At 33.0% G+C, this 27,808-nt stretch overlaps 1 protein-coding gene across 3 annotated transcripts in view; it reads right to left on the bottom strand.

Annotated features, from left to right (window-relative positions):
- LOC125054971 (heterogeneous nuclear ribonucleoprotein L-like) overlaps window positions 1–27,808 on the bottom strand; it is a 222,099-nt gene that overhangs the window by 33,636 nt on the left and 160,655 nt on the right. For 2 of the 3 annotated variants that reach the window (XM_047657106.1, XM_047657107.1), the window contains exons 3-5: window positions 18,658–18,743; window positions 9,094–9,190; window positions 2,033–2,084 (exon numbers count right to left, since the gene is read on the bottom strand). In XM_047657106.1, the coding sequence (XP_047513062.1) occupies window positions 2,033–2,084; window positions 9,094–9,190; window positions 18,658–18,743 (235 nt within the window). Of the gene's footprint in view, window positions 1–2,032; window positions 2,085–9,093; window positions 9,191–18,657; window positions 18,744–27,808 lie in introns of those variants that run through there. The other variant, XM_047657108.1, reaches the window with a different exon arrangement.

Genomic DNA, 27,808 nt, shown 5'->3' on the forward strand with positions numbered 1-27,808 from the left:
AATAAATCACTTTTCTCACACTATTACGCTCGGGATATGGACACTTTGATTAATTGGACTCTAATGGATCCGTTTTCTAGTAATTTATGATTAAAGCCATATTGTTGGTACACATACAGAATTCAATATATAAACTATACAAAGAATACCACTATTAGCTATATTCTTTGATACGCAATAAATAAAAATATTTGGAAATAAAAAAAAAATCATATATGCTACACATGAACCTACAGTGCAAACGTCCCAAAAACAATGGGGTTGGGATCATATAAGCACTTTAATTAAATTATTATTATTATTGCTCGATACTTATTGAATGTATCGGCGGTAATGTAAAGGCGACGATTGATTTTCCATTTGTAAACTCGTATACGAAATAAAATAACTGAGAAGTCGGAAATCGCCCAAACACATCTCTGTATCAAAGTCATTGAATAAGTCACCTGACTCTACTTATAAACATTTACGGTTTCCCTAGAAATCGAACTTTGTACCCTCTGAATATCTGTAATATATTCGTGCATGACAAACTAATTCGCGAAGAGGTACTTTTTTAACAAGTATTATATAAAAGCAATACGATTTATACATTAAGAAATTAAAAGACTTAACAATTAAATTATAACGGTTAAAAGTAATATGTACTACGTGTTGTTTATATAGTATATTTAACTTCGTAATAACATATCCCTTAACTTCATAAATAGGTATAATGACATACAACTCACTTGGTTCGTGAATTTAATGACGTCATCAAAAGTTTTAATTAACCACTTACAAAGAGTTGTTTTACGTCATAAATATATCAATTATACAATTAGGTCAACTTTGTTTTTTTTATTTTCCAAGATTATATAAATTTGCATATAGAATGGCTTTCACTTAAATAATCTATAGGTGCAATAACCTCGTGTTTCCTTGCGTGTCGATGACAACTATTTTCTTCTTTTACTAACATTTCAGACAAATTCTACAGCTTGAATTGTAGATTCATAACATTACTAGGATTAAATAGATTCTTCTATTTTAAGAATTAAACCTAATACAATATAATCAGAGAAATTCTTTAATTAAAATTTTATACTTTAATGATACTTTGAATTTGCAATTCCACGAACTTTATATTAGAACTTTAATTTATACACTAAAAACCGTCCCGAAGTCAGCTACATTTAACTTTATGATTCACCTATTATAAAGATTCAAAAGAAAAGCTTTTAGCATTCTTTCTTTTTCCTAACGGGCGCCACCTAGACTATTGTTAAGTTTAAAAAGTAAAATCAATTCTTTTAAGGCATTGTTCCGCATTAACGTTCCTTTATTTGTCGTAATGTTTAAAAAATGTATATTTTTAATCATAAAACGATTTTATAAGTTTAGATTGTTGTTTACATATATACAACAATTAAAAATTTAGATATTCTAGTTATTATCTAAAATAATATAATAAAAACTTTGATAACTGTAAAATATTAATTCATAATAAAAAAAAATATCATTCTTAGAATATTAAAGTTTTTATTTATAATTTATTGCTTTAAGCTAAAACCTTACCGTACAAACATAATTTTTTTCAATTATCAAACATTGTGATGTCAGAATAAGTCAATGAGTAGTATGTAGTGAAAATATTATAAAATAAATTAATCATGCAATATAAACTCATGCACAAATAGAAATTAAGTTTTATTACTTCTATGTATAATAACATATATTTTTGTATATTTCATGTTTTTTATACACATTTCATGCTTTATATTTTGTCTTAAGAATTATTCGTATGTTAAAATCTATATTTACCATTTGCTGATTTTAGAGTTCGTGATCCCTTTTTTACGATGTACATACGACTTAGTATTATTTTATCAAATCTCTGTCTTACATATAGCCTATTTATATATCAATTTAATAGTTTTCTTAACTCACATGATTACTCGTAATCATGACACAATAGTAATAGCACTATTTTTTTATTATTTATTATCAGCAAATGGTGAAACAGATAAAAATAAATTTATTTTCTACTTACGCGTATAGTCCCAGCTATCTTGGTCGTTTTTGAACACATTCAGTCTTTCAGGCTGAAAATAAAAAGACCAAAATTATTTATGACGCAATATACATGATTCGTAGCTCGTTGCCCTATAACCTAGAGCTACGCCGTAGCATATAATATTCAATGAGTAATTTTTCTTTCAAGCTACGGCGTAGCCGGTGTTGCTACGATATTGAGCGGGAACTATCACAACTGGAATTCTGAAGGAAAATTCAATTTTGGATTTTGTCGGTCTCAACCGTGCTATACCTCGTTTAGTTATGCACATGAAAAAGGAAGACTTAGGTGAAGAAGTTCTACCTAGGCGTTATTGCATACCAATTATTGCTATTTTAAGTTTAATTCAAAACTAGACTGCTGCTTAGGGGAAATTCAAGTACAGTAGAACCTCTATAAGTCGAACATCAAGGGAGACGCCAAAAAATTCGAGTTATAGAGTTTTCAACTTATGGAGGATTTCGACTTAGGCGTATTTTGATTCGACATAAAGAGTTTGAGGTTTATTCTTATAAATTTTGAGTTAGAGCACCCGACACAAAGCAAGCAAACACGTGTTTCCATGAGTCATAAATTTATTATTGTATACTCCTAAAATGTTTTCTAAGAAACAATAGTGTACTCACATTGTCGGCAAGTTCTTAAAGTCGGTAACTTATTTTTGTTCGAACAATAGAGATAATAAATTCCAAATGATCAAGTTGTAAAGGTTGTAAAATAAAAGGTTCCTATGTTCGAGATACAGAGGTCAAATTTAATTTTTCGAGTTATAGAGTGAAAATATGTACCAAAATGGCTTGGAGGGACTCGGTGATTATTTCGATTAACAGAGGGTCAAGATTTCAAGTAATGGAGGTTTTGGTGTTTTAAGGGAAGGGAACAAAACATTTTTTCGAGATTTGGAGGTTTTTGACTTATCGAGGTTCGACTTAACGAGGTTCTACTGTATTACGTAAGCACTATAGAGGATGGGATGGGGGTCCATGATTGTATTATTTGTTGATTACGTCAACAGTAATTATTAACATTTTTACACATATTACCCACACATTGTCTATGCTTGAAAACGAAGTCCATTTTCGAGGATTCCTACAAAAAATTAATACGTTTATGTACTTTTATTTTTGAGACAAGTGTACTTACTTTTGCTGACAAGAGGAGGGGGGGAGAGGATAAATTGAAGTAAATCTGCTTACGTAACATTTGAACGGCCCCTAAGTAGCATAAATAAAATATCTTTGTGATCATTTGTTAAAAATATATCTAGTAATTTTATTATGCTGTAATTGTCAGCGATAATTATAATGATGTCATTAGCCTAATGGACGCGACGGGAGCCACTGATTACAAGGTCTGGAGAACTTGATTGATAAGTGTCGCTACGTTTGCATTACGTATATTTAAATGTATTTTTTATACAAGGCCCGTCATATTAAATGGCTGTAGCGCACATAATGGTTATAATAGAAAAGAGAAATACTGAACTTGACATCTGCATTCATGTGTCATGTAACTTCCGTTACTTAAGAAGTCTTTTACACGCTGACTATATCCCATACTTGAGACTTTTTCAAAATTATTAATTTTAGTTAAAATTTATTTAATTATTTGTTATAACTTTTTCTGTACACTTGCATATAATTTTAAAACACACGATTCACCCCAGGCTAGCCAAGAATTTTGTCAGAGTCATTATCTTTGCAAAGAGAAAATTTAAACCAGTAAAAACTTCATTTCGACGTTAGAGTGACGTTATTGTCTAGGAATATCGTGTACAAACGAAATCTGTTTAAAGTGTTTCGAAATAGAGTAAAAAAGGTGGAGACGAATAAATACAAGAACTGAATTACAAAAATGGGTAGTGTTTAGAAATTTCTAAATCACTCTGAAATTACGAATATTTTCTTCAATCGTTATCAAACATATTAAATGGTATTGCAAGTCCAGACTCATCAAAGAAGTTCTACATCTATTTCATTTATAATTAATTTTCACAGGATAGTAGGATATATGAGGTCTCTCGCAGTTGGCACACATCTTCAACATGTGTTGAAGACATGCTGTTCCCTTACGATATATCCCACACCTTATTATTCATTTTAATTCAGCAAAGGAAATAAATTCTAGTCAAATCTTCTTTTAGTGCCTCTTCATTACTGGAGGTTGGTCGTCAGTATCTTGAAGCGTGTCTTGTCCTGTGCTAGATGCAGCAACTCTTCCGCAGTTGCAATACCTGTCCATTCTCTAACGTTGCGAAGCCATGATTTCTTCCTTCTACCATCAAGCCGTTTATCCTGGATTTTACCCATTATAATTAATTGAAGGAGATGGTAGCGGTCATGGCGCAACACGTGGCCCAGGTACGAAACTTTCCGTTGTTTAATTTTCTGCAAAAGTTTTTTCGACATTTTATTTTTTAGTCAAATCTAGTAGAACACAAACCAACTCAAAAATATAATCTGCTATACACTACGGGAAGTTATGCCGTAGTCAACAAACATGATTGTTTCAATGTTACCAGCATCATTCAAAAACTTCGTAAAGTCAAAAGCATTTTACGTTATTTTTTTCACGTTTTCCGAACAAAGGCATTGCGCTATCGTTTTAAAAACATTGTATGCGATGACAGGACGTACTCTCACTTTGCTCCCTTTATCTCCCTTTTATCTCTTTATATGGCAAGATTAATTGTCCGTAAAGGACTTTATGACATTGCACAAACATTTTAAAATTTTCCTTTTTGTAGACATTTATTGACTACAAAGATAAATAGAGAATGCGAGCCAAAATATTTTTAAAATTATGTTTTTTCAATTCAATTAACTTCAGTGAATGTTTAACAATATAGTTCATAGTTGTTAGTTCTAGCTATTAACATTGCATGACGTAATTATTGTATATGTAATCAAAAATAAAAATAGCCTATATTCGAGTACTATAAAAAGGCTTACAATAAATATAATTAATAGTACACGACCTCCGACGGAGTGAAGGCTAAATCTTAGGCTAAGGCTCTATCTCTTCGCTACTAATTTAATATCTTTCCCCACTATCTCTTTTTTGTTATCTTCCCAGGTTACTGGTGGGTATCCTCTCTTTTTTCTTCCGACTATGCCACTCCAAGTAAGAGTCTTTTTAACCCATCTGTCATCACAAATGGCATGATGAAAAATGATTCTATACATCATTTTAATTTCATAGATATATCTAATGTTGGAGCGTCTGATTTAAAAATATTTCTTTATGAACAATATTTAATGACACATTAATTATCAGTGATATCGTAGAAATGCTTTCTACACAGCACACTAATGTCCAGTTTGATATAGTTTCATAATTCAAATAGATAATTGTAAAATTATGAGTTGTTATTGAATAATTAGAATTTAAAACATGATAGAATCTACGTTATTATCAGGATCATAATACTAGCATTTACTTGTATATTTATGTATTTACGTTCTTGTAACTTCAATACAAAAATTGTAGTTTTTGAAGTTTTCTCTTAGTATCCTTTATACACATAGCGTCATTTCGGAGCGTTTTCAATTGTCATACACAAGAACCTCTTCTAAACTTGGGTATAAAAAAATACCTTTTCATATAGTAAACAAGTCATGTTGACATGAGCCGCCCACATTACGACATCATTTGGACACATTTTCTCAACCTTTATGTGATTCACCCGTTGTTAATATTTATTGGGGTCCAATGTACAATGGTCTCCGGTGACTTTTATTCATAACGATGCCGTAATGGGTTATGTTAACCCTTTTCAGTAGTTTAATTCATACATCCAGTGGCATTTATGACCTAGGATTTACGCACGTTTCATTGATATTTCTTCTTATGTTAGTAGATTATTATTAAGTTGGAATTTAGATGATGATGTCTTCTGTGCAGGATAAACATTGTGTATTCTTAAACCCCAAGCTCCTGATGAGCGTTATCTTTCCGTTTACTAGCAAGTATTAATTGCGCAGAAAAGAAAATTCATTGCTGCAAAGCTGTTCCGTACACATGACCTTAGGGAGTGCACAATTAACTACTAGACATACACTAATCAGTAATCACTTCCCTAATGAGACACAAGCTCGGTGTACATTTATGTTAAACGCGACCTAATAAGACTTCATAAAGGTAGACATCGTTGTGAAGAGTATAAACATAGAATTAGAACCTCGTGAATTATATTATATTCTGTTCTTTATAGAAATTAATTATTACCAGACAATAAAGGCAGTATTGCCGCGTTATTAAATCTAAATACCCATTCACGGGTCGGCCGTTGCGCTCATTTTATTTTTTTTACGGTTTTTAAATGCGGCATGTTTTTCGTTTGTTGTGTGACCTTCCCGTGGCTGTTCAACCCATTCATAGACAATTGTCTGAAAGATATGAAAGAGAGTAAACGGGCATAAAAATTGGGCCAGCTACTAATTGTCTCCTTGAGAAATTGCAGGAACTCGGGGCTTCGACATTGACATTCGACATTAGATAGGCATCTTGCCTTAACAGTAATGTGTGTAGAAAGTCGAAAGCTAAATTTGTATGAAAATGACAGTTCGTGTCGACAAATTTTGAACAGTTATAAAAGTGAACGTAGGAAAAAGAAAATCTATGTATTTGAAAAACAAAAAATAGAAATACGCGTAAATGCTGATAAAATATTTTCGAATATATAGAAAAAAAGCTTAAAACGAAATCATGTATTCAATTGCCATTAGACAAATTAATGTAATTTTAGGCTGTTTTATATACAATTGACCAATCACAATCAAACGGAACACGCAGTCGTTTCGTCTTTCGTATCACACCCCTGGTAAGTTAATATAACCGTTCAATTATCGGTTCGCGAATTACATTTATACGACATTGAATGTAGATTTTTATACAATTTTCTATAGGACTGGGGGGAAAGCTTACTGCTGTTCACGAGCTTAAATTCTGTAAACAAGATAATTCGATTCGATTTCGAATATATATGATATGTGAAAGAGATAACGTGTAATTTCCTGAAATAACAGCTTTATGTGGCACTTGATTTCCATAAAATTTTACCTAAAAATGTATATGTAACCAAAAACCTCAGTTGTATGTTTCAATAAAAATGCAGCGGTAATGTAGGCCTCAATGGCCCTTCGCAGTGAGGACACTCGCTATAACAACTGCCTGCTTTTATTTTACAACGTGAATTTTACTGAGCGTTGCTTTTTATTGCCCGAATGCAAAAAATAATTGTTTTTACTATACACAGACTCACTGTTGTACAAAATAATTACAAGACCGTTAAAAGGTATATTTTACTTTCGCCGTAACATTTTTTCTATAAGAATGTGACTACTACACTATCTTAACATTTAATAAGGAACTTCTTACCATAAATAATAATAATATAGTTTTATTTTATATCATAAAATACAAACATATATGCGACATTAATAGTTAGTAATAAAAATAAAATATTGTATTTATATGGACCCCCATTGGTAAAAGCCTCCTCCAAGGCATTCCACAATTTTCATATTTTTGGTATCTCCAGCCATCTTTCCCCCGCCGTCTACGCAATTGCTTCTGTCCATCTGGCACAAGGCTGGCCTCAATCTTATGTCTATAGTGGCTGGCCTGGCCTTTTTACCAGTCTTTGGTATTTTCGTGGATACCAAGTGTCGTGTGGCCACGTGTCCAGCAGATTTCCATTTTCTTTGAAGAGAGAAATTTAGTGCATCAGTGATCTTTGTTCCTTTTCGGATATCTGTATTTCTTCATTTCACTACACTTGACATTCATCAAAAAAAATTTATTTGATTGAAGCAGCGAATGTGTTTAAACTAACACGAGATTAAAGACAAAAAATCAAACCGACTTTATTTACTATATTAAGGATACCTTTCACATAATTATTGAGAATTGTAGGGTACAATTTTGAAGCTAGAGTCGTGTATGGCCTTTTAACAAAACCAGCTTGCAGCTGAAACGCTAAAAGCCCTGTTTCGTGAGAGCTTAATCGCATCGGAGTGATGACGTCACTCATTGCATCACTATCAAAAGAGGAAATTGCTTTAAAAGGATTCAGGCCTAGATGAGGTCTTTGTTAAAAGACTTTTATTTGAAAACGCCTATTGGATGAATGACGTCACTAATTAACACTGTTTAAAAATTAAATGTCAAATACACATCTTATCTGCTATTTATTATAGTTTAGACTACAAATTATCGTAAGCGTGCCTCAGTGTGGAGTATTATCCAAATTTTCATTATTAAAAAAACAAATTTATATATACATATAAAAATGAATCCCTATTTTCCTTGGTCACGGCATCACGCGTGAACGGCTGGACCGATTTCGCTAATTCATTTTTTGATGTGTTTGTTATTGTCATGAGAAGGTTCTTATGAAAGAAAAAATTAAGCAAATTGCGCGGAAAATTACAAAAATTAAGAAAACTTACCCACCATATTAAGTTTATTATTATATATTTAGTGCATAGCGCTTTTACAATTCAAACTTTTTTGATGTAGCATTATGGCGTTTGACATAACATTGAACAAGCGAAGCCAACGGAATCGATGTAATCGAAATCAACAACATATAAATGTTGCGTTGGACCCCTATCGAGCTGCATAGTTAATTATACCAATTCGAAATCAATATTCATAGTAAAGATAGGACAACGTCTGTCGGGTCCGCTAGTATTCAATATAAATTTAAAAATAGATGGTGAAGTCGGGTTGAGCAGGCCTTGTCAGACATATACATAGACCAAATCTAGGCGGTACTAGAAAAGGGACACAGAGTTGTGAAAGTGGATGTACAAGCTAGGTATGTGGAGATCCGTGATCTCTGCCTACCGCTTCGAGTTAAATATATGAAACAAAATTTTTAAAAGATTTTATATCAATTAGATGTAATAAAGCGACTCCGATGACTAGTATCCTATAAGCAACAATCAAATTTGTAATTTAAGAATATAAATAATATCTGCTGGAGGCCTATAGCATGTCTATGATTAATGTAAAGGGAAATAAAGTCTTACCTTAGCATATTCAATCTTAAGTGTGCAGCATCCAGAGTATATATCGCAGCCATGCAGCGCATCTTTAGCTCGTGTCGCAGACTCCACACTCTCAAACTTGTGATCTGGTTAAGGACTTATTGCAAACAATCATAATAACTAAATCTTCAAGATAGGAGCGTCCCAATTCTCAACCGGCAACATACTCGCGAGCCCTCTTTTATTGAGAGTGTCCACGGGCGATGGTATCACTTGACATAGACATAATATTTATTACCAACAAAAACATACATAAACAAACAAAATAACAATAATCAAAAAAAAAATCTAATGAGAAATAAAAAAAATTCCCTTTTCCCATGCGGTTCGTTTCAAGTCATCAATCAGATGAGCCTCTCGCTCGTTTGCCCCCTGGTCTATATTAAATCTTATTTGACTCGTTCATGCTGTCTGTTTCTGTCAAATTGTTTACATTACACTGATCTCCCTTACTGAAGTGATGAAAAGAGAGATCCGTGCTTGAAAACATTGTAATCGTAATATATTTTCGTGGATAAGGTGCTATTTAAAGTGTTAACACTAAGTATTGATCTTTTTGGAATGCGGATGACAAAGCCTTAAAATGCAAAAACATTTCAGTGTGTTTCACTAATTATTTGTTAGCAGCCAAGTGGATTTAGACGATTTTAAATAAATAAAAATGAAATAAATAAGTGGCGCTACAACCTTTCTATGTCTAGGCCTCAGATTTCTGTCCCTGCTTCATGATCATCAACAAATGATCATGAAACAGACAACATATACAATAACAATTCTAATAGGCAAGTAGGTGATCAGCCTCCTGTGCCTGACGCACGCCGTTGACTTTTAGAGTCTATGGCAAGTTCCCCAGGATGTTTTCCTTCACCGTTCGACCGAATGTTAACTAAAACTTTCTTTATATGTGCGCATAGAAACAAAGTCTATTGGTGCACAGCCGGGGATCGAACCTGCGAACCTCAGGGATGAGAGTCGGACGCTAAAGCCACTAGGCCAACACTGCTCTTTTAGACGATTTAAGTGAACATTTAATCTTATTATAGCCTAATTATTTTATTGTCACTAATTTTAACTGTAGTACTTACTATTTTCATCACAGCGTTCACTCATTTAGAATTTACGTGTGTGAATATATATTTCCTCATAGTTATCGTAGTTAAATACGTTTATCTATCATCACTCTTTCGTTCACCAACAAATCAATTGGCAATCTATCCAAATATTTATTATTACAATGAATGAATCAAACAAGATCAGAAGATTGCCGAAGATTGCAAACGTTTACGTCTGTTTTTAATAACTAAACATTGATGTACAAATTAAATTATTTTAGGAGCATTGGCTTATATATGCAACCTTTCTTTTTTAGATTTCGTAATGTTTTAATAGATGTTTAAGTTGACAGTGTAATTCTGTATTTTGACGTGCACGGTTTTAAAATAAAATAGTAACGTCTTATTAAGTGGGTTTAATTTGTATATAACAGACGCGAATACCATTTTGCATATAAAATCTGAAAGACACAAGACGTAATTTTTTTTTTCATAAATACATTTTCAGACAACATTCGAATTATATTTTATTTCCTACAATTACCTAAACCGACTTATGAGTTGTAACTTAAGCCTTAAATATATATAACATTAACTAATTTTTAGAACAGGAAATAGAGAAACCTTTTCCCGAAATCCATCTCCGACAGGAAATGTTTACAGAAATAGTCTAGGAGTATTAAATGTTTTACTAAAGAAACACATCTTTTCATCTTTCAATGTATGAAACATAACAGAAAATCTTTCAAATAATCGAAATCTACGATATTTCAGAGTATAATAGGTATGAGCGAAACCACCTAATAGATAATGTCCAGGGTCGATTTTCAGTAGATAAATAATTGCATCTAGTGGGATTTCAGATTCACTCAGAAAAACAGATAGAAACGTAACTACTCCATAGATAATTTACGGGTTACGGTGAAAGCTATTTAATTAATTAAAAAATGGAGAACTCCTATATCTAAAATAACATCTCTCATTCATTACGAACGTATAAATAAACAGATCTAAGCGCACTTGCGTTTTGAAAACACGTCAAAGAGTGTTTATTAAATACATTTTTAAATGTATAAATCATTTGTTTAAGAGATGATTTAGTAACGTCTTATTTTAGAGGTAACACTAACAAAATTTATGAAAACCCTGTTAATAAATGAATAATACAAAAATAACTTTTACAACACGTTACATACGAAACTTTAGGTGGTTTAATTGTACTTTAATTAATTAAAAGCACAATCATGCGTTTCACTGCAACATAAAACAAACAACAATATTGTTACTTCTAAATTTTAGTTTTGTAAAATACATATATTGCGAATTCGAATATGTTTATTGTAAATTCGTGCTTTGTTAAAAATAAATAAGGTGAAATTTGTTATTTTTTTATTAGGACAGCCACCTCTCAGACCAATGTACTTTAGACCTTGATTTGGCATCATTTACACAGTCTCAAAGTCATATATTAAAATAATATTAACAAGTAACTTGATAGCTTAGCTATAGTTACTGCCTACATAGTCAATTGTTTTATTTAACACAGGTTAGGCTCAAAAAACGATTATTTAATCTGTGCCCCATGATGTGTAGTCGAGTTACGAGATCTAGTTTTCATAATTATCATATTTCCATTATATCCTCGAAATTTATTTTATAATCGCTATTACGATAAACATTATTTTAAAATTACGAATTGTATTTTCTAGTACAATCGAAAAGCCAATTATAAAAACATTGGAAACGTTCCCACACTTGACAAATTATCTAGCTTAATGTTGTGTTCGTATTCATTCATGTTAACGTTCATTTACACGTTACACGACGGTGTGAAATACTTCGAGAACACGCGTGCGTAATATATCAAAGTGGAAAGCTATAAATCAATGCGCTCAAGAACTATTTTTCACAACTGGTTACACCAAGTGGGTTTTAAACATTACTCAGTTTAAAAATTGTTTATTAACGTAGTGTTGATGTGAGGTATCAATTCTTCGCATTTGAGCAATATGTTGCATACAAAATGTTCTTAACTAAAACTTTAATGCAAATAGGTTAAACTATGCGATAGATAAATTATGTTTTAATTTCCTTATTAAGGTTAAACTTATAGATCTACATGTAGATGTACTAAAAAAATTAAAAGGCTATTTTCGAATTTTAGACAAAAGAAGTCCAGCCAGCCAAATTAATTTCTTACATATCTACAAACATAGATTTCTTAATAATAAAATTTTATACTTGCGGTATGTTTACGTTGTTTGCCTATCAAAGGATTGGCAGTTGCATTTTCATTATAAAATAAACTAAATCATACTTTTATATCGTTATCTTTTAAAAAATCTCAATTACCGTTTACAATAAAATTAAAAAAATTGTAAGCTGGACCAATTCGATTTTTTAAATTTATTTCTTGAACTCTAAGGACGGTTTTTATATAGATAAAAATATGGAAAAGATTTTGTATCTTTTCCATATTTTTGGTTTAAAATTGGTTTCATTTAGTACTTAGCTTTTTATTTCGGTAAATCGCCTCTATGTGGTAGTATAGCAAACAAAGTTCTCGGGGGCAACTAGCCAATAAATATACAGGGTGTCCCAAAAGTCGACGTCAAGACGAAATATTCTCATAGGTAATGCCACACCAGTTATCAGAAAAATTAAAAAAAAAAATTAAGTCATGTATTTTTGAAGTTATGGAAATTTTCCTTTTATTCCAGAAAATGTACACCATGTGACAGTTTTTTCATTCCTGTTGTTACAAATATTTACTTTTTGCTAATTTTTTTTCTCTTACGTCATCCCGAATAGTGCTTTATGTAACCTATGATCCTAAACCCTGTGCCGATCACTCCAACTTGTAGGAAAATTTCATTTTATACCGTACCATGTTTTCAAAATTAATTTTCGCACTAGTTCAATTGATCGTCCTGAAAAAAAAATGTACTACTCCAGTTTGGCAAGCAGCTTTAAAAGTTTGCGCATTTAATAAGGATTCTAACGTGGTATAACACTTACTTCATTGTTTCTTAGATCGGCCATAAAAAAATTTTTTGTTAAACAATGTCTGTTTTTAAAAATTTCTCTGGAATTACAAAAAACGATTCTAGTGTACCCAAAGCGTTCCTAATAACCACAGCGTGGTTTAAATAAGATGGCGTAAAGTGTGAGCGAGACAGATAGTGACGCTACTTACTGCTATTGACACACGTGAGTTCCATCCATTTCATGTACAGCGAGTACAATCCTTATTACCTCGAGATTATGAACCTCGGGTTGCTTTTTGTCAAACAATAATTCAAAAACACCGAGAAGACCCACAATTCTTAGAAAAAATTTTATGGTCGGATGAATCAACTTTTTAAAAAAACGGCTACATGAACCTACACAATCTGCACGAGTGGCACGTCGAAAATCCACGATTGATGAGACCAGACAGATCACAGTACCGTTTCAAAGTTAACATGTGGACTGGAATTTTGAACGGAAAAGTCATAGGGCCTTTTCGAATTACCAGAAGTTTTAAATGCTGAAATTTATTTAGATTTCTTACAAAATCATTTGCCCAATTTGCTGGAGGACGTGCCGCTTACTATTTTACAAGATATGTGGTTCCAGCAAGATGGTTGTCCAGCGCATTACAGCCGCTTAGTTCGAAACCACCTTAACGAGGAGTATCCAGACAGATGGATAGGGCGGGGTGGTACAATCTCGTGGCCCGCCCGCTCACCCGATTTAAATCCTCTTGATTTTTTTTACTGGGGAGCAGTAAAGGAAAAAGTCTATTCCAAGTCGATTCAAAATGTAGAAGAGCTATTGTGTCTAATGTATTGCAGCTGAAGGACGGCAATTTGAACATCTTTTATAAAAAAAGTAATAAATCTAATCATAAAAAAGAAACTGTCTATTTTACTTATTTGCGTCCGTATACCATAAGCGTCACTATCTGTCTCGCTCACATTTTATGGAATGTCTCTCTCCATCTTTTTTAAACCACGCTGTGGTTATTAGGAACGCTTTGGGTACACTAGAATCGTTTTTTGTAATTCCAGAGAAATTTTTAAAAACAGACATTGTTTAACAAAAAATTTTTTTATGGCCGATCTAAGAAATAATGAAGTAAGTGTTATACCACGTTAGAATCCTTATTAAATGCGCAAACTTTTAAAGCTGCTTGCCAAACTGGAGTAGTACATTTTTTTTTCAGGACGATCAATTGAACTAGTGCGAAAATTAATTTTGAAAACTTGGTACGGTATAAAATGAAATTTTCCTACAAGTTGGAGTGATCGGCACAGGGTTTAGGATCATAGGTTACATAAAGCACTATTCGGGATGACGTAAGAGAAAAAAAATTAGCAAAAAGTAAATATTTGTAACAACAGGAATGAAAAAACTGTCACATGGTGTACATTTTCTGGAATAAAAGGAAAATTTCCATAACTTCAAAAATACATGACTTAATTTTTTTTTTTAATTTTTCTGATAACTGGTGTGGCATTACCTATGAGAATATTTCGTCTTGACGTCGACTTTTGGGACACCCTGTATATACGATGTCATAACTCCTTTAAAATACTCAACCATCAACGCATTTGTTAACAAAAGTTTTAACAAAACACTAATCACGCCATTTAAACACATTGCTCTCATTATTTATCCATATTTTTTATCTGACCATTCATCACGTCACTAATCTCTTAATTTATTTCAAATGTTTTATTGTTTTGACTTATTTTTATTCGAGCCATGAATCATCCGGCGTTTGGACTTACAAAACGACATATTTTATCTACATGACATCGCGTGATTTCAATGGACTGGATTTTTAAATATTTAATCTTAACTACCATTTTTTGTATTGATCATGAAATAGGCCTGTAGTAGTAGAATAAGTAAGGTGAAATAAATAGGCTATTAGATAAAAAAACAGATGTCAAACTGAGTGATGAGCTGCACTCAAAGATCTCTTAAAATAGTTATTTATAAATCAAAAAGATAACCAAATTTCTAATAATTAGGTATTAATGCCTAATAAGTATGATTGGTTGACTAAACACGTCCCTTATAAATTATAATAGTTTGTCTAAATAAAGATTCAAAAGAAACAGAAAATCATACGTGTGAAAAATCCACTAATAGATTAAACATAAAATTCGGACTCGTAAATGTTTCCTTATTACTTCATTTTACATAATTTCTTAATTAAAATAATTTTGGTCGTGTAATTGAATAATTCCTTCCCACAAAATATCAATAAAGAGCGATCCAATCTCATAAACGAAAATAAACTTTCGTGTATCGGGCGTTAAGCTGAAAACTGTTATTTATTTTTAACGACCGAAGCCGTAAAATTGAAGTTGTTTGTTAAATAAATGATAAAAGGAATATAAATTCTTCAACTATGTAAAAATAAATTTAATTTGTGGATACGTTTAGTTGGTTGACTTTGATTAACATAACCTTTACACATTTAAAGAAAAACTTTTTAACCGGATTAAAGTTATGTATTATTATAATTTTAAATTTATCCGACGTTTCGCGTGCTTTACAGCGTTTGTGGTCACGGTGACCACGCACATTTTTTCTTTAAAATAATTTTGCTTATTCTTATTCCATTCATTTAAATAAAAAATTATCTATCAACGTCGAATTCACACTTTCTTTGATCACGCATTGTAATGTGCTTCTACATAGAGAGACGAGCAGGGGAGCTCGGGGTAGATGACCTGAAGTGGACAGATCAAATCAAGAATACGCTAAACCATTCTCTCCCGCACAAAAAAGACTGTAAAGCGGGCCATAGACGGACCGCATGTTGCAGTCGAGACCGACTGCTCTAGAGCGGTCGCGTTGAAGTCGGACACGACTGCAACACGACCGCATAATGCAGTCGACTACGACTGCTTGGAGCAGTTGTGTTTGACCGCAAAATAAAACTGATGCGAGTTCATTAACAAGATGGATTTCGATGAAGAAACACTGTTTCTTGTACTACTATTACGCAACCGTAGGCGTAGAAGACACCTTAGCATGTGGATGCGTCCAATACTACAATCAAGAGAACAGCATGGAATATTTCATACTTTGTATCCCCAAATGAGAGAACACACTAAAAAGTTTTTCAACTACTTTAGAATGTCTGTGGTTTCATTTGATGAATTAGTTAGTATTTTATTTTATTTGAGGGAGTGGCGCGCGGCGAAGCTCGACCGCAGAGCGACTGCTCCGACCGCTCAGAAACTGGTCGTGCAGTCCGTGTATGGCGGATATGAATTAAGTATGGAAACTGCAGTTCGCCGTGCGGCGACCGCTTAGAGCAGTCGGTATCGACTGCAACATGCGGTCCGTCTATGACCAGCGTAAGTCAAGCTATCATTCCAAGTGCCAAAGCAAGCAATCACTAGAAGCGCAGCGATCGGTCGCTTGTCTCATTACCTTTTCATTGATATACGCTTAACACTGTGAATAAGACTGATTAAGTTTATGTGAGGATATGGTTAGACTTGTCAATTTTATAAACCCAATCATTAACCCGTGAAAAGCTTTAACCTTTCGCAATAAATTACACCCTAACTCAATTTCAACATGTCCCGTCGAACTAGACGCGACCACAGATAATATTTTTATTGGAATCTCGTATCGGACCCTTTTCAATGTCGTATTTACCGTATTTCAATGCAAATAACTAAATATTGCGCGTGGAAGGTCGTTTTCTATATAACCTTACACTAACGGAATATATTCCCTTATTATCTTTAATATATGTTGATATATTTCTATATCACAAGTGTCTCCTGTCGTAATATTCGAAATATGATTTTTATTAACGATTCGAAACGAGAGTTTTAAAAGACACTAGAATTTATGAGAATCGATAAGGTATTGTCGGAAACTGTCCATAACTATTAATTATTAGAGAGATAGATAATATATTAATTAACACTATTACAATTGTTTCCTCAATTATTATTTTTTTCTACTAAGTATTATTACATTCCTTTTCTTTCTTTTTTTCTGACTGAGGCGCAAACTAGCTGCTGTGGTCTCTGGCAGAATGACCAGCACTGTGAAGCAGTCTGCTCCTTAGCTTAGCATAATGCTGAGTCAGGGCCAATTACAACCACAGCACACACGCATTACACACTTGAAACGAATCGAAAGGGAAAAGGGAAAAATTTGTTTGATGTCTGTCATTATATTTTTTTTTTCTTTGATTTTTGTTATTATGTGTTTTTGTTAGTAATAAATAATATGTCTATGTCTAATGACACTTTTATACTTGACTTCAATAAGTACTCTCACGGTATCTAAGAAATAGTACTGTGCTCTTTTAAAACCCAAAGGTGAAAGGCAAACCTTCAAATAAGCACGTATTATTTCATTCCTACTCTAAACTCCAAACAATACACGACCTCATTCCTCCTCTATATTTTTTCATAACCTTAAGATGAAATGTTTCTTGCTAAAACCGCTTCAACTTGTCATAGAAAAATCACCGCTATTTCTTTTAGTACAGGGATTATTTGAGCGCGTCTCTTGTTAAATATTGCTGTGAAAAATCGCCTGTATGAGTGTATGAATAAGGGTTATTTGAGTTTATGTGTCAGGTGTATTATTATAAAAAACCACTATCAACATTAAGAGTGTTTATTTATGTACCCTTTTTACGTTTATGCGATGCGGTTTTAAAATAAACGCGGTATGTGTTACACATGGGAATTGGGTAATCAAAAATAATCATTATAAAACTTTATAGTGTAAATGACAGAAGATATTGGAAATGAACGTTCAGATATATATTTATATAAATAAAAAATAATAGTAAATTTTGCTAAAGCTTAGGCTTAGGTTTCCTAGAAAAGCGGTGCCGTTAACTAATGGCCGTAATGTAACGTTGGGTGACGTCACCCATACGTTGTCTATAAATAACATCGGAGTAGGTTTTCTAGAGAACGTTGAGTATCACCGTAACGTCAAATAGTGGTGCTGTCATTTGCATGACGGCCGTCATAGCGGTGATAAACATTAGTTCAACGTTTTTCGCGTGTAGCAGTGCCCATATTTAATTAATACCCTGAGTGGAAATGTGACTTGGACGAGCGAAAATGATGTAATGGTGAAAAGAGAAAAATTGGAAAAACATTTTAAAAAATTGAAAATTTAGTACAGTCATAGCAAAATTTCATATTAGCTACATAATATTGAATTTTGCTATATGTAGCTACTAAAAAGGTAGGCTAAGTAAAGAAATCTCATTAAGACAAAACGAACGCGGGGCCAGCTAGTAGGTATTATATAAAAATGCCTGTAATGTTTTTATCCACCTAAAGCAACATTTGAAAATCGAACCCAACTTGCATTGCGGTGTGTTGAAGTCACGTACGAGGAAAAGGCGGCGGCTCGCGATGTACGTAATTTATATTGTTACTACTTATTCACGTTTATCTGAAATTATGTTTGAAATACCATAATAATCTTTTAAAAAGGATATTCAACCATCGCCTGCACTCCATTCTTCTTGAACACAACGATTCTCTGTACTTGTCCGTGCGGTGTGCTGATTGTGTGTACGACATCCTGTAACAATACATATTCATTATTATTTCATCGGATATTTATGTTCTATTTCTATTGTGTGTGTATATTATTGTGAGTTTTTTACACATTGTGTTACTTAAGTACTATAATGCATACATCTGTAAAACAAAGTTCATGTTTTTAAATTTGATTGATAAGAACCAATCTCTTTATAACGTATAAATGTTGTTAATAAGGTCAAAATGGACACACCATTAAAAACTTTGTTTGATTAATTTAATCTTTTACAATACCATTACTCACAGTTTATAATTCCCGTAACCTCTTTATCAATCAATCAAATTAAATAATTGTGATATTGTTTTAATACGATAAAAAACCCATTTGAAAATATAATATCTTAGGTATTTCAATGGCATAACGTATGCAATTTGATACAATGACGAACGAGTAAAATTTTAAACGAAAACTCCTTTGTAATCTAATTAAGCATTTGTTTTAAGAACAATGGTATAATTGAAGCAAAACCCAACTGCAGTGGTTAGCACAGCGAACCGTCACAGATTAAACAATGGTTCTTCATTTTAAGCGCGGTTTCGTCTTTATATATCTCTCTTTTCGCAATTTGCTTATAACCAATACTATGTGTGAGATATATAAAAAGCTCCACTTAAGAAGAACTAATATTTAAAATCTTAGTTTGCTATTAGTAGACCAGTGCAGATAGCCTTTAAAATAAATAAAAAGTGAAAAAAAATACAGTAGGATGAAACCCATTAGAAAAGCAGGGGAATATGATCTAAATGAAAGGAAAAATAAATTACGGTCGATCTGAGGTCGGGAAGGGGTAGGGGGGGGGGAGTTTTAGGGGTAAAAAACGGTTTATCACGATTTCCGGCAAAACTAAAAGTCCTATCGAAGAAAGTTGAATGGCAAAGTTGTAGACAATAAAAAGATCTACAACTTATGTATTTGCAGATTTTTCACATAACCTCAAAACTTAGGTGAAAAATTCAAAAAACCAACTTTTTGGTTTTTTATTTCTATCTTTTACAAAAATTTATTTTTTTAAACGAAATTTGGTGAAAACTTACCTTTCTATGTCCCAAATACACTGTAATTTATTTGATTAAAAATATTTATTTGTTTACCTTATTTTGAATTAATATCGAAAAAACACCCTAATTTTCAATCGAAAATTCTGACGTCAAAATTTCAGCTTTTTTCAAAAAGTTGGTGTGCTTTCAGTTCGTTGAAATCTTTACTTTCCTATGGTAAAAAAATATATATATACTACCATAGTAAATCTTCTCAGAAAACGCAAAAAATCGTATGCAGTAACGCCCAGACCTGTCATCCCCTTCCTTACTTCCTTCTTCATTTTACCATAGGAAAGTAGAGATTTCAACGAACTGAAATCACACCAACTTTTTGAAAAAAGCTGAAATTTTGACGTCAGAATTTTCGATTGAAAATTAGGGTGTTTTATCGATATTAATTCAAAATGAGGTGAAAAAATAAATATTTTTAATCAAATAAATTACAGTATATTTGGGACATAATAAGGTAAGTTTTCACCAAATTTCGTTTAAAAAAATAAATTTTTGTAAAAGATAGAAATAAAAAACCAAAAAGTTGGTTTTTTGAATTTTTCACATAAATTTTGAGGTTATGTGAAAAATGTGTGAATACAAAAGTTGTAGATCTTTTTATGACCTACAACTTTGACATTTAGTTTTCTTCGATAGGACTTTTAGTTTTGCCGGAAATCGAGATAAACCGTTTTTTACTCTTAAACCTCCCCCCCCCCTACCCCTTCCCGACCTCAGATCGACCGTAATTTATTTTTCCTTTCATTTTGATCATATTCCCCTGCTTTTCTAATGGGTTTCATCCTACTGTAATTTTTTTAGGTTTCAAAAATTATCGGCACTGGTCTATAGTGCCTATAGTCTGTCACCGATAACAGCGAACCAATTCAATATAAAGCTTTCGTTCGCTCGTTCTTATAATATACGTAGCGCTGATGTCGTATGGAATGGAGTTGGATGAAACCTTTATAGTAGTCGGGATTGCTTATGGGAGCAACATTACCACTATATATTTCATTATTATGTAGACGCGTTTTTGTGTTTGAATTTGTATATTAATATGATAATGTAAAGATTTTTTTTCTATGTAACACGCGGCAAACAGGACCCTAATTTGGTTCGGAAACACTTCAGTGGCTAGCTGGTTCCACATAGTGCTGGTGAGTGGTCGTCAACGATTCGAATCGCTCTTCGATGAACACGGTCAAGCGGAAGGAGCTGGTACTGGGGAGCTTCCGCCCAGAGGTGAGAACAGTACTCCACGTGGAGCCGAATTTGCGCTTTATAGCTTTATTTAAGCGTTGGCCCAGAGTGAAGTACCGTCTCGCCTTGCTGAGCACACCAAGCTTCTTAGAGGCTAACTTAGCCTTTCCTTCCAATTGACCGCGAAGCGTTATTCTATATGTGAGCGCTCAGTATCCCGATGCTAGCTGAGGCTTTAAGGAGAGTGTCTTCGAAGAGAGGAGTAGCGGATGGTTTTTAGCGGTAAATTATAACTTGTATTTTTTTGTTGTACAAGCTCAGGGTCATTTCTTCTTGTTAACTTTGAAGCTGTTCTTTATAAAAACGCTTATGCGTTGTCATAGGAATCAAATGCCTACTAAACTTCCTTATTAAGTCATTACTATCATTTATCGCTTCCTAAACTATTACGGTATTTCCGGGAGAATATGGCACTTATACGATCATTCAAATTCTATCTGAATATATAACCATGAACAGATAACAAATTAATCTTATTCAGACGTGTTAAATTGGCCAGTACAACCTGTCAAGGCAATTTAACGGTTGTAGGGAAGTTAGCAGCCGATGCTATATCGGAAGACAAAGTTCGGAGCAAACTGCCGCTAACTTGTGTCTAGTTTTAGACAGAGACTAGACCACCTAATGCTTTAATACGCTTCGAAACGTCTTTTGTATAACATTATAAGAAACCTTCATTAAGGGTACATTGTACATGTGAATTTTTAGTTTGATTAAAGGATTTTCGTATATTGCATTACATTGTTTGGAAAGCAGCTAAATCTAAATCTTCCGTTAAACGCATATTATTAACAAAAGCAAGTTTTTTTTAATTGTTCGTAGTTTTCAATATACGTAGGATTGGGAAGTGCTACATATGATCAAGATTTGTTAGTTTTTATACCGATATAATTTTAAGCCAATTTTTTTTATTTATAACTTCAATATATAAATATTGTAACAAGTGTCGATTACGAGGGTGCGTAAATTGGCTTCAGTCGCGTATTTCGCGTTGTAATTCTTATTCTATTTTGCAACACTGAGACGTAAACGTTGCGTTCTTTCTTTGAAGTAACTTTCTATAATAAAACCTTAAGATACAATATTTTCCGTCTAATATCACCATAAACAGCATCTCGATTTCTATATAAAAGTGACAACAGAGCTGTATATGTAAATGGATAGTCATGTGCTCAAGAGCAATTTTCTAAAATCATCCTTTATATCGCAAGGTACTCAAATAGCTCACAGAATGTGTATAATGGATACGCCACAGCCGCCCTCTGAGAACCGAGACATTTGTTCCGACGTCAATTTGTGCCTATCGACTAATGCAAGCCGATATGTCTGTGCTCTGTACGTAGTTAATAAATAGTTTCTAGTGTGATGAAATTGCATACGAGTCAATATCTGCGTCCTTCTAAATTCAAATATAGAACGACTGTCATACACCTGTGAAAAGCACAGTATATAAATAAATATTGTTGTGAGTAAATGTATAATATACATTTATTATTTTCGTATTCCTAACGACACAGTAGATATTTACTTATAACCTCTTCAAAATCCTTTTTAAAACATCAGTACTTATATTGTATTACATAAATGAATAATGAATTGCAGCCAATGTTCTGATATGTTTATCTACCACAAAGGTGACCGGAAGTGGATTTAATATAAACCACAACAATTAACCGCCCTTCTCATTAAAGTTTGGCAAGGGTCCATAGTTTCATATTGGAGCGTTTATCTGCGGTTCCCCTTCTAATTATACCTTTTAGTAATTCATATATATTATGATAACAACAACAACCCAAGTATTATTATTACACATTGTATGATCTTTTGAAGCGTTTATTGTCGCGTAATCCGGTGCCTTGCACGACTTTAATATTTGATTTATAATATACAACATCATTTTTGTAATGTTTCTTATAAAGCCCCCTTTCGATTGATTAAACTACACACTTTAGAACTCGTAAAACTATAACAGATTTAAATTATAAAATAAATAAAATGGTTGCCATACTTAAAAACGACATATTACACAATAATTTCATTCCATTCAACAGCACTTAGTGATTTTCTAGAAAAATAAAGGTTCACTACGAACTGAATCACCTCAGTTAAATTGGATGCTAAATGCAAAACTGTAAAGCATTATTCTGCTTCGCCGAATTCAATTCCGGTAAATACCCTAGAAAATGTTGAATTCACACTTGTATCGTGTATCAGTTTCACATTAGTCTCTCTAATTAAATTTGAATTTCCTTCTAAATGAAAATTCACTTATTTACTCCTTACGACATAAAGGTATAATTTGAATAGAGTGTCGCTATAACCTATTGAGCATAGAGTAAGTCTAATAATTAGTGCAAAATTGCTGTTTGCTTAACATTGCCTTACAAACGCAGTTTTAGTCTTCAACAGCTTCTCTCAGGATTATCGTATTAAAGTTAAAATATTAAAGCCTCTTAAACGTGAGTAACTTCAACAATTTGTGTCATATTTTCACAGTTTTCCAACCTTATAGAAATTAGATGACGAAGCAACGAAATCCTCCGAGAAAACCCTGAGTCGTCGAACAAAGAACGTAGTTTTGTCCACAACTCCTTTGCAGTCGTTGTATCCTTTATGTGCACGAAGAGCGTCAATCGTCAAAATTTTTGCGCGTGCCTTTGCATCTGCCACTGCTGCATTTTCATTTGTTGCTTTAGGCACATTGGCGCCTTCCAAAATTAGCAAGTTCTCAACTGCGAACGCCAGATCGTCAAAGTTCTCGCGATCTCTCAACTTTGGCACGTTAGCGAGATAACTTGCAACTCAATTTCAACTAACACTAAATGCCAAAAAATATTGCAATTAAAAATTGTTTTTAAATGGCCCATAACCTATAAGTAATCACGTTGTTACATGGTAACGACTAATCATTTAAGAAAGAAAAAGAATAGAAGGACAGTTGGCAGGCTTTAGTTTACCTAATTATTATCGACAGATGTCTCTATAAACTATTTTGATATTCTTTCCAACAATAATATATATAATAATACATATATAGCAATACTATCTACAACGACATGTAATGATGAATTGAAACTAGATATCCGTAATATGCCACAAACGATCAAACTTAAATGCACACGGGGCAGCTAATGTATATAAGCCTGATTCTATTCGAACCTTATCTGATGTAAAAGTCCAGTGGTCAGGAAGATAACATGGATATAATAAACTGTCAAATCTGCGGATGTGTAGGCTTTAGAGGGGCGAACGAGTGACATCAATAATTAAAATGTATGCTGTATTTTCATGACATTATGATATGACTTGTATTATCTAGTATATATAAATATGATATTAGATTACCAGTGTTAGCCTAGTGGCTCCCAGCTCGCCCTCGAAATTCAAAATCACGAAACGGATACAGAAGAAGCCCAGATCTAGAAGGTTGTAGCGCCATTGGTTTTTTATATATAAATAATCAAATTAAAAGCACATGAAACAAGACGAAAGCGTTATTTGAACTGTATGTCAGTCAAAGAAACGCCTACTGGTCTTTCCGTGGGTTGATTGAATAAGCCTTTGAAATTTAGGTGAATCTTAATGCTATTACTGTAATTAAGATGCATATTACAAAATTTATTGTGTTATTTGCATCTGGTAAATGAAAATTGAGAGCTACAAAGAAAAAATGTTCACAGCGAATAAACTCACATATTATATAAAGCCAGAAACCTAGACGCGTATTCTATATAGCTATAAACGTTATCACTGTTTCAAAATTATAATAATGAAATGTAAATAAATATAAATACTTAAAAGTTCCCTCAATACGAAGTTAAATAGAATAGAATTAAATTCCCGAGCTTTCTCCACAAGTCTCCCAGGGGAGCGCCGATTTGTACTTACCACGTCCGAGATTCACATTATAATAATAAATATTGGATTCTTATCATATTCAAATTGAAGCCCCATATTTTTGTGTATCAAAGCAAATATTTGTGTTTGTGATCGAACGTTTCATAGAATAAACATAGAATTCTGTCTTGATTCCCGTTCCAAACTAAATGTTAATAAAAACCACATTTCCTATGATAGGATACAAATAAATGTGCTACACGACGCAAGAATGTGTTAAACACTTTGTAATCTATTTAATTTGTCATTTTGTTGGTCCGCTAATAACTCAACTCTGTATTCAGTTTACCAACATTTAGAAAATTACGTTTACTCAAAAATCAACCTTATTCTCTTGAGATAAAGTTAAATATCAAGAGATTCAAATAAAATTTTGTGAAATAAAACACATGTCTCGAAATGATTTACGTACGGTAAGTGCACTGGACGTATTGTGACATCGCGCATCTGGTCGAGTGGATGTAATGTGCGAAAATATTTTCGCGATAACGCATTTTTATTTTGATAAATTGTGGCACGTCCCATTTTCGTTGAATCGTGACTCATGAATGAACTTGCCAATAAAATGCTCGTATACATTTACGATATGGAAACTATGTTATTTATAAAGCTCATTTAGTAAATTAGATCATTAAACATTAAGCTCGCTATTAATCGCAACATTTTACGGCAGTTAAAATTACTAAATCATTTGTAATACAGGAAACGGCTTTAGCGCTACGCCGTAGAACAAGAAGAGTTTTCAAGTTCCTATATAAAAGTTTAACATTGTAGCACACTACATCATAGAATATAATACATCGCGTTAAGCGGAAACACGCTTGTACATACAAACAAACATAAACCAACAAGTGGTGCGGAAAATATAATGTATTTGCGTTCAACTTTGTTCCACTCGCTGTGGAAGTAACATTGTTTTATCAAACGGATAGAGTGCAAGCCTCGTGTGAACTAACATTTATAACACCGATATTTCTGATTTGCCTTATTAAATTTTAAGTGCCGAGTTAAAGAAAATCTTCAAACATGGGTGAAATGGAATGACTCTAAGATTCATAGTAATGTTATTCGAAGCTTACATTGCAGAGTCAGTGACCTACTTGTACAACCAACGATGCATATTGCATACATTCTCGAAGTTTACGGAAAGGATTCAAAGTAATCTCCACATCTTGAGATGTGCATACCGTATGTAACATGGTTGTCTGGAAGAAAAATTTAACGTTATACGTGTTCAATTTCCACACCTAACATTATAAATACATATCTAAAAAAGCTTGACTTGCGATGTTTTACTATAACGTGTCGACTTACGCTATCACAACTTATGCAATTAAGCTGCTGCAGTCGCTTACCTATTAACTGTCCGCACTAGAAGCTGTTTAAATTTAGTATTCATAACAATAAAAGTCTTTTAATTCAAATACTTAACATTTTAATGCATTTATATTCCTCATTCATCATAGATCATCATCATCACCTCATTCCTAGATATCTGTGTGGAGTTTTTTGGCAACGCCTCATCCAAATCCCTCCATTTATGTTTGCACTTTACCTCTCTCTTCCATGTACCGGCTATTTCATTAATTTGGTATTTCCACCTTCTAAATTGTCTTTTTTTTCGTTAATCGTACCTTGGGCACCAATTTAATACTTTGTTGCTCCACTATTTTTTTTTTCATGTACCCCGGCCCATTTCGACTTAAGTTTATTTATTTTCATTCTGACATCTGCTACCTTAGTTATTCTTCATTATCGTACATCGTATATTTAGCCGATTGCCTTAACGGACAAGAGATAATAAAACTTACATACACACATCACAAACGAGTAATATCAAATCCCTGTAGGTTTTTATAACTTAATATTTTTTTTTTCAGAACACGCAATCATAATACCAAAAATATTACAAACTGCTCAATTTTAAACTGGATTATAAAATAGTATGCCAGCAAATTACTTATTTCCCAATAATATTGCGTCAATGTCTTATAAGAAAAACTCGCCATTTGTAGTAAATTTAAAAACTTTTTCAAATACTCAAATTATGGTAAAAACTACTGGAAAGTTTTACCTTCTAATGAACGAGGTATTGTGACGTAATAAGAGCTTGAATTCTTCGCTGACGAGCTACAAATAGCCAATGTGATTCAGTCGAGCACATCGCGTCGCGTGGGCCGTGCGTTATTTATATATAGAATTTAATTTATCATATTTCCGACTAACGCGCGACTTTTTAAGGTTATTCAATCTTTTTGGTATGTCTTCACGAACTACAGAAGAGTACCTCAGTAACACGGTATTTTTAAATTTTTCATATATATAAAAAATCAATGGCGTTACAACCTTTTTAGGTCAGGGCCTCAGATATCTGTATCTGTTTCATTATCATTTCTTTATCTAATGTGCAAGTTGGTGATCAGCCTTCTGTGCCTGACGCACTCCCTCGCTTTTTTGGGTCTAAGGCAAGCCGATTTCCTCACGATGTTTTCTTTCACCTTTCGAGCGAATGTTCAATGCGCACATAGAATTTTGGTGCACAGCCGGGGATCGAACCTAAGACCTCAGGGGTAAGAGTAGCACGCTGAAGCAGAAGCCACCAGTCCAAATTTTTTTGTATAACTTATGTAAATCTGTGTAAGACACATGTTATAAGTTATAAAGAATCCAAAATATCATATACAAGCCGTTAAACATCCGCTCAAAAGCTTCAAACAAAAAAAAACTCCGTCCGGAAAAAGCTGGCGTGTCAAATGAAAGGAGAAACGATTTTTAGTGCTCACTTTAAAACTCCACCGGTAATCCTCAGTAAGGATTTAGCGATACATAAGGCTGTATACGGGTGATTCTCTT

The sequence above is a fragment of the Pieris napi genome, chromosome 13 (genome assembly GCF_905475465.1).
Source record: "Pieris napi chromosome 13, ilPieNapi1.2, whole genome shotgun sequence".
Classification (NCBI taxonomy): Eukaryota; Metazoa; Arthropoda; class Insecta; order Lepidoptera; family Pieridae; genus Pieris; species Pieris napi.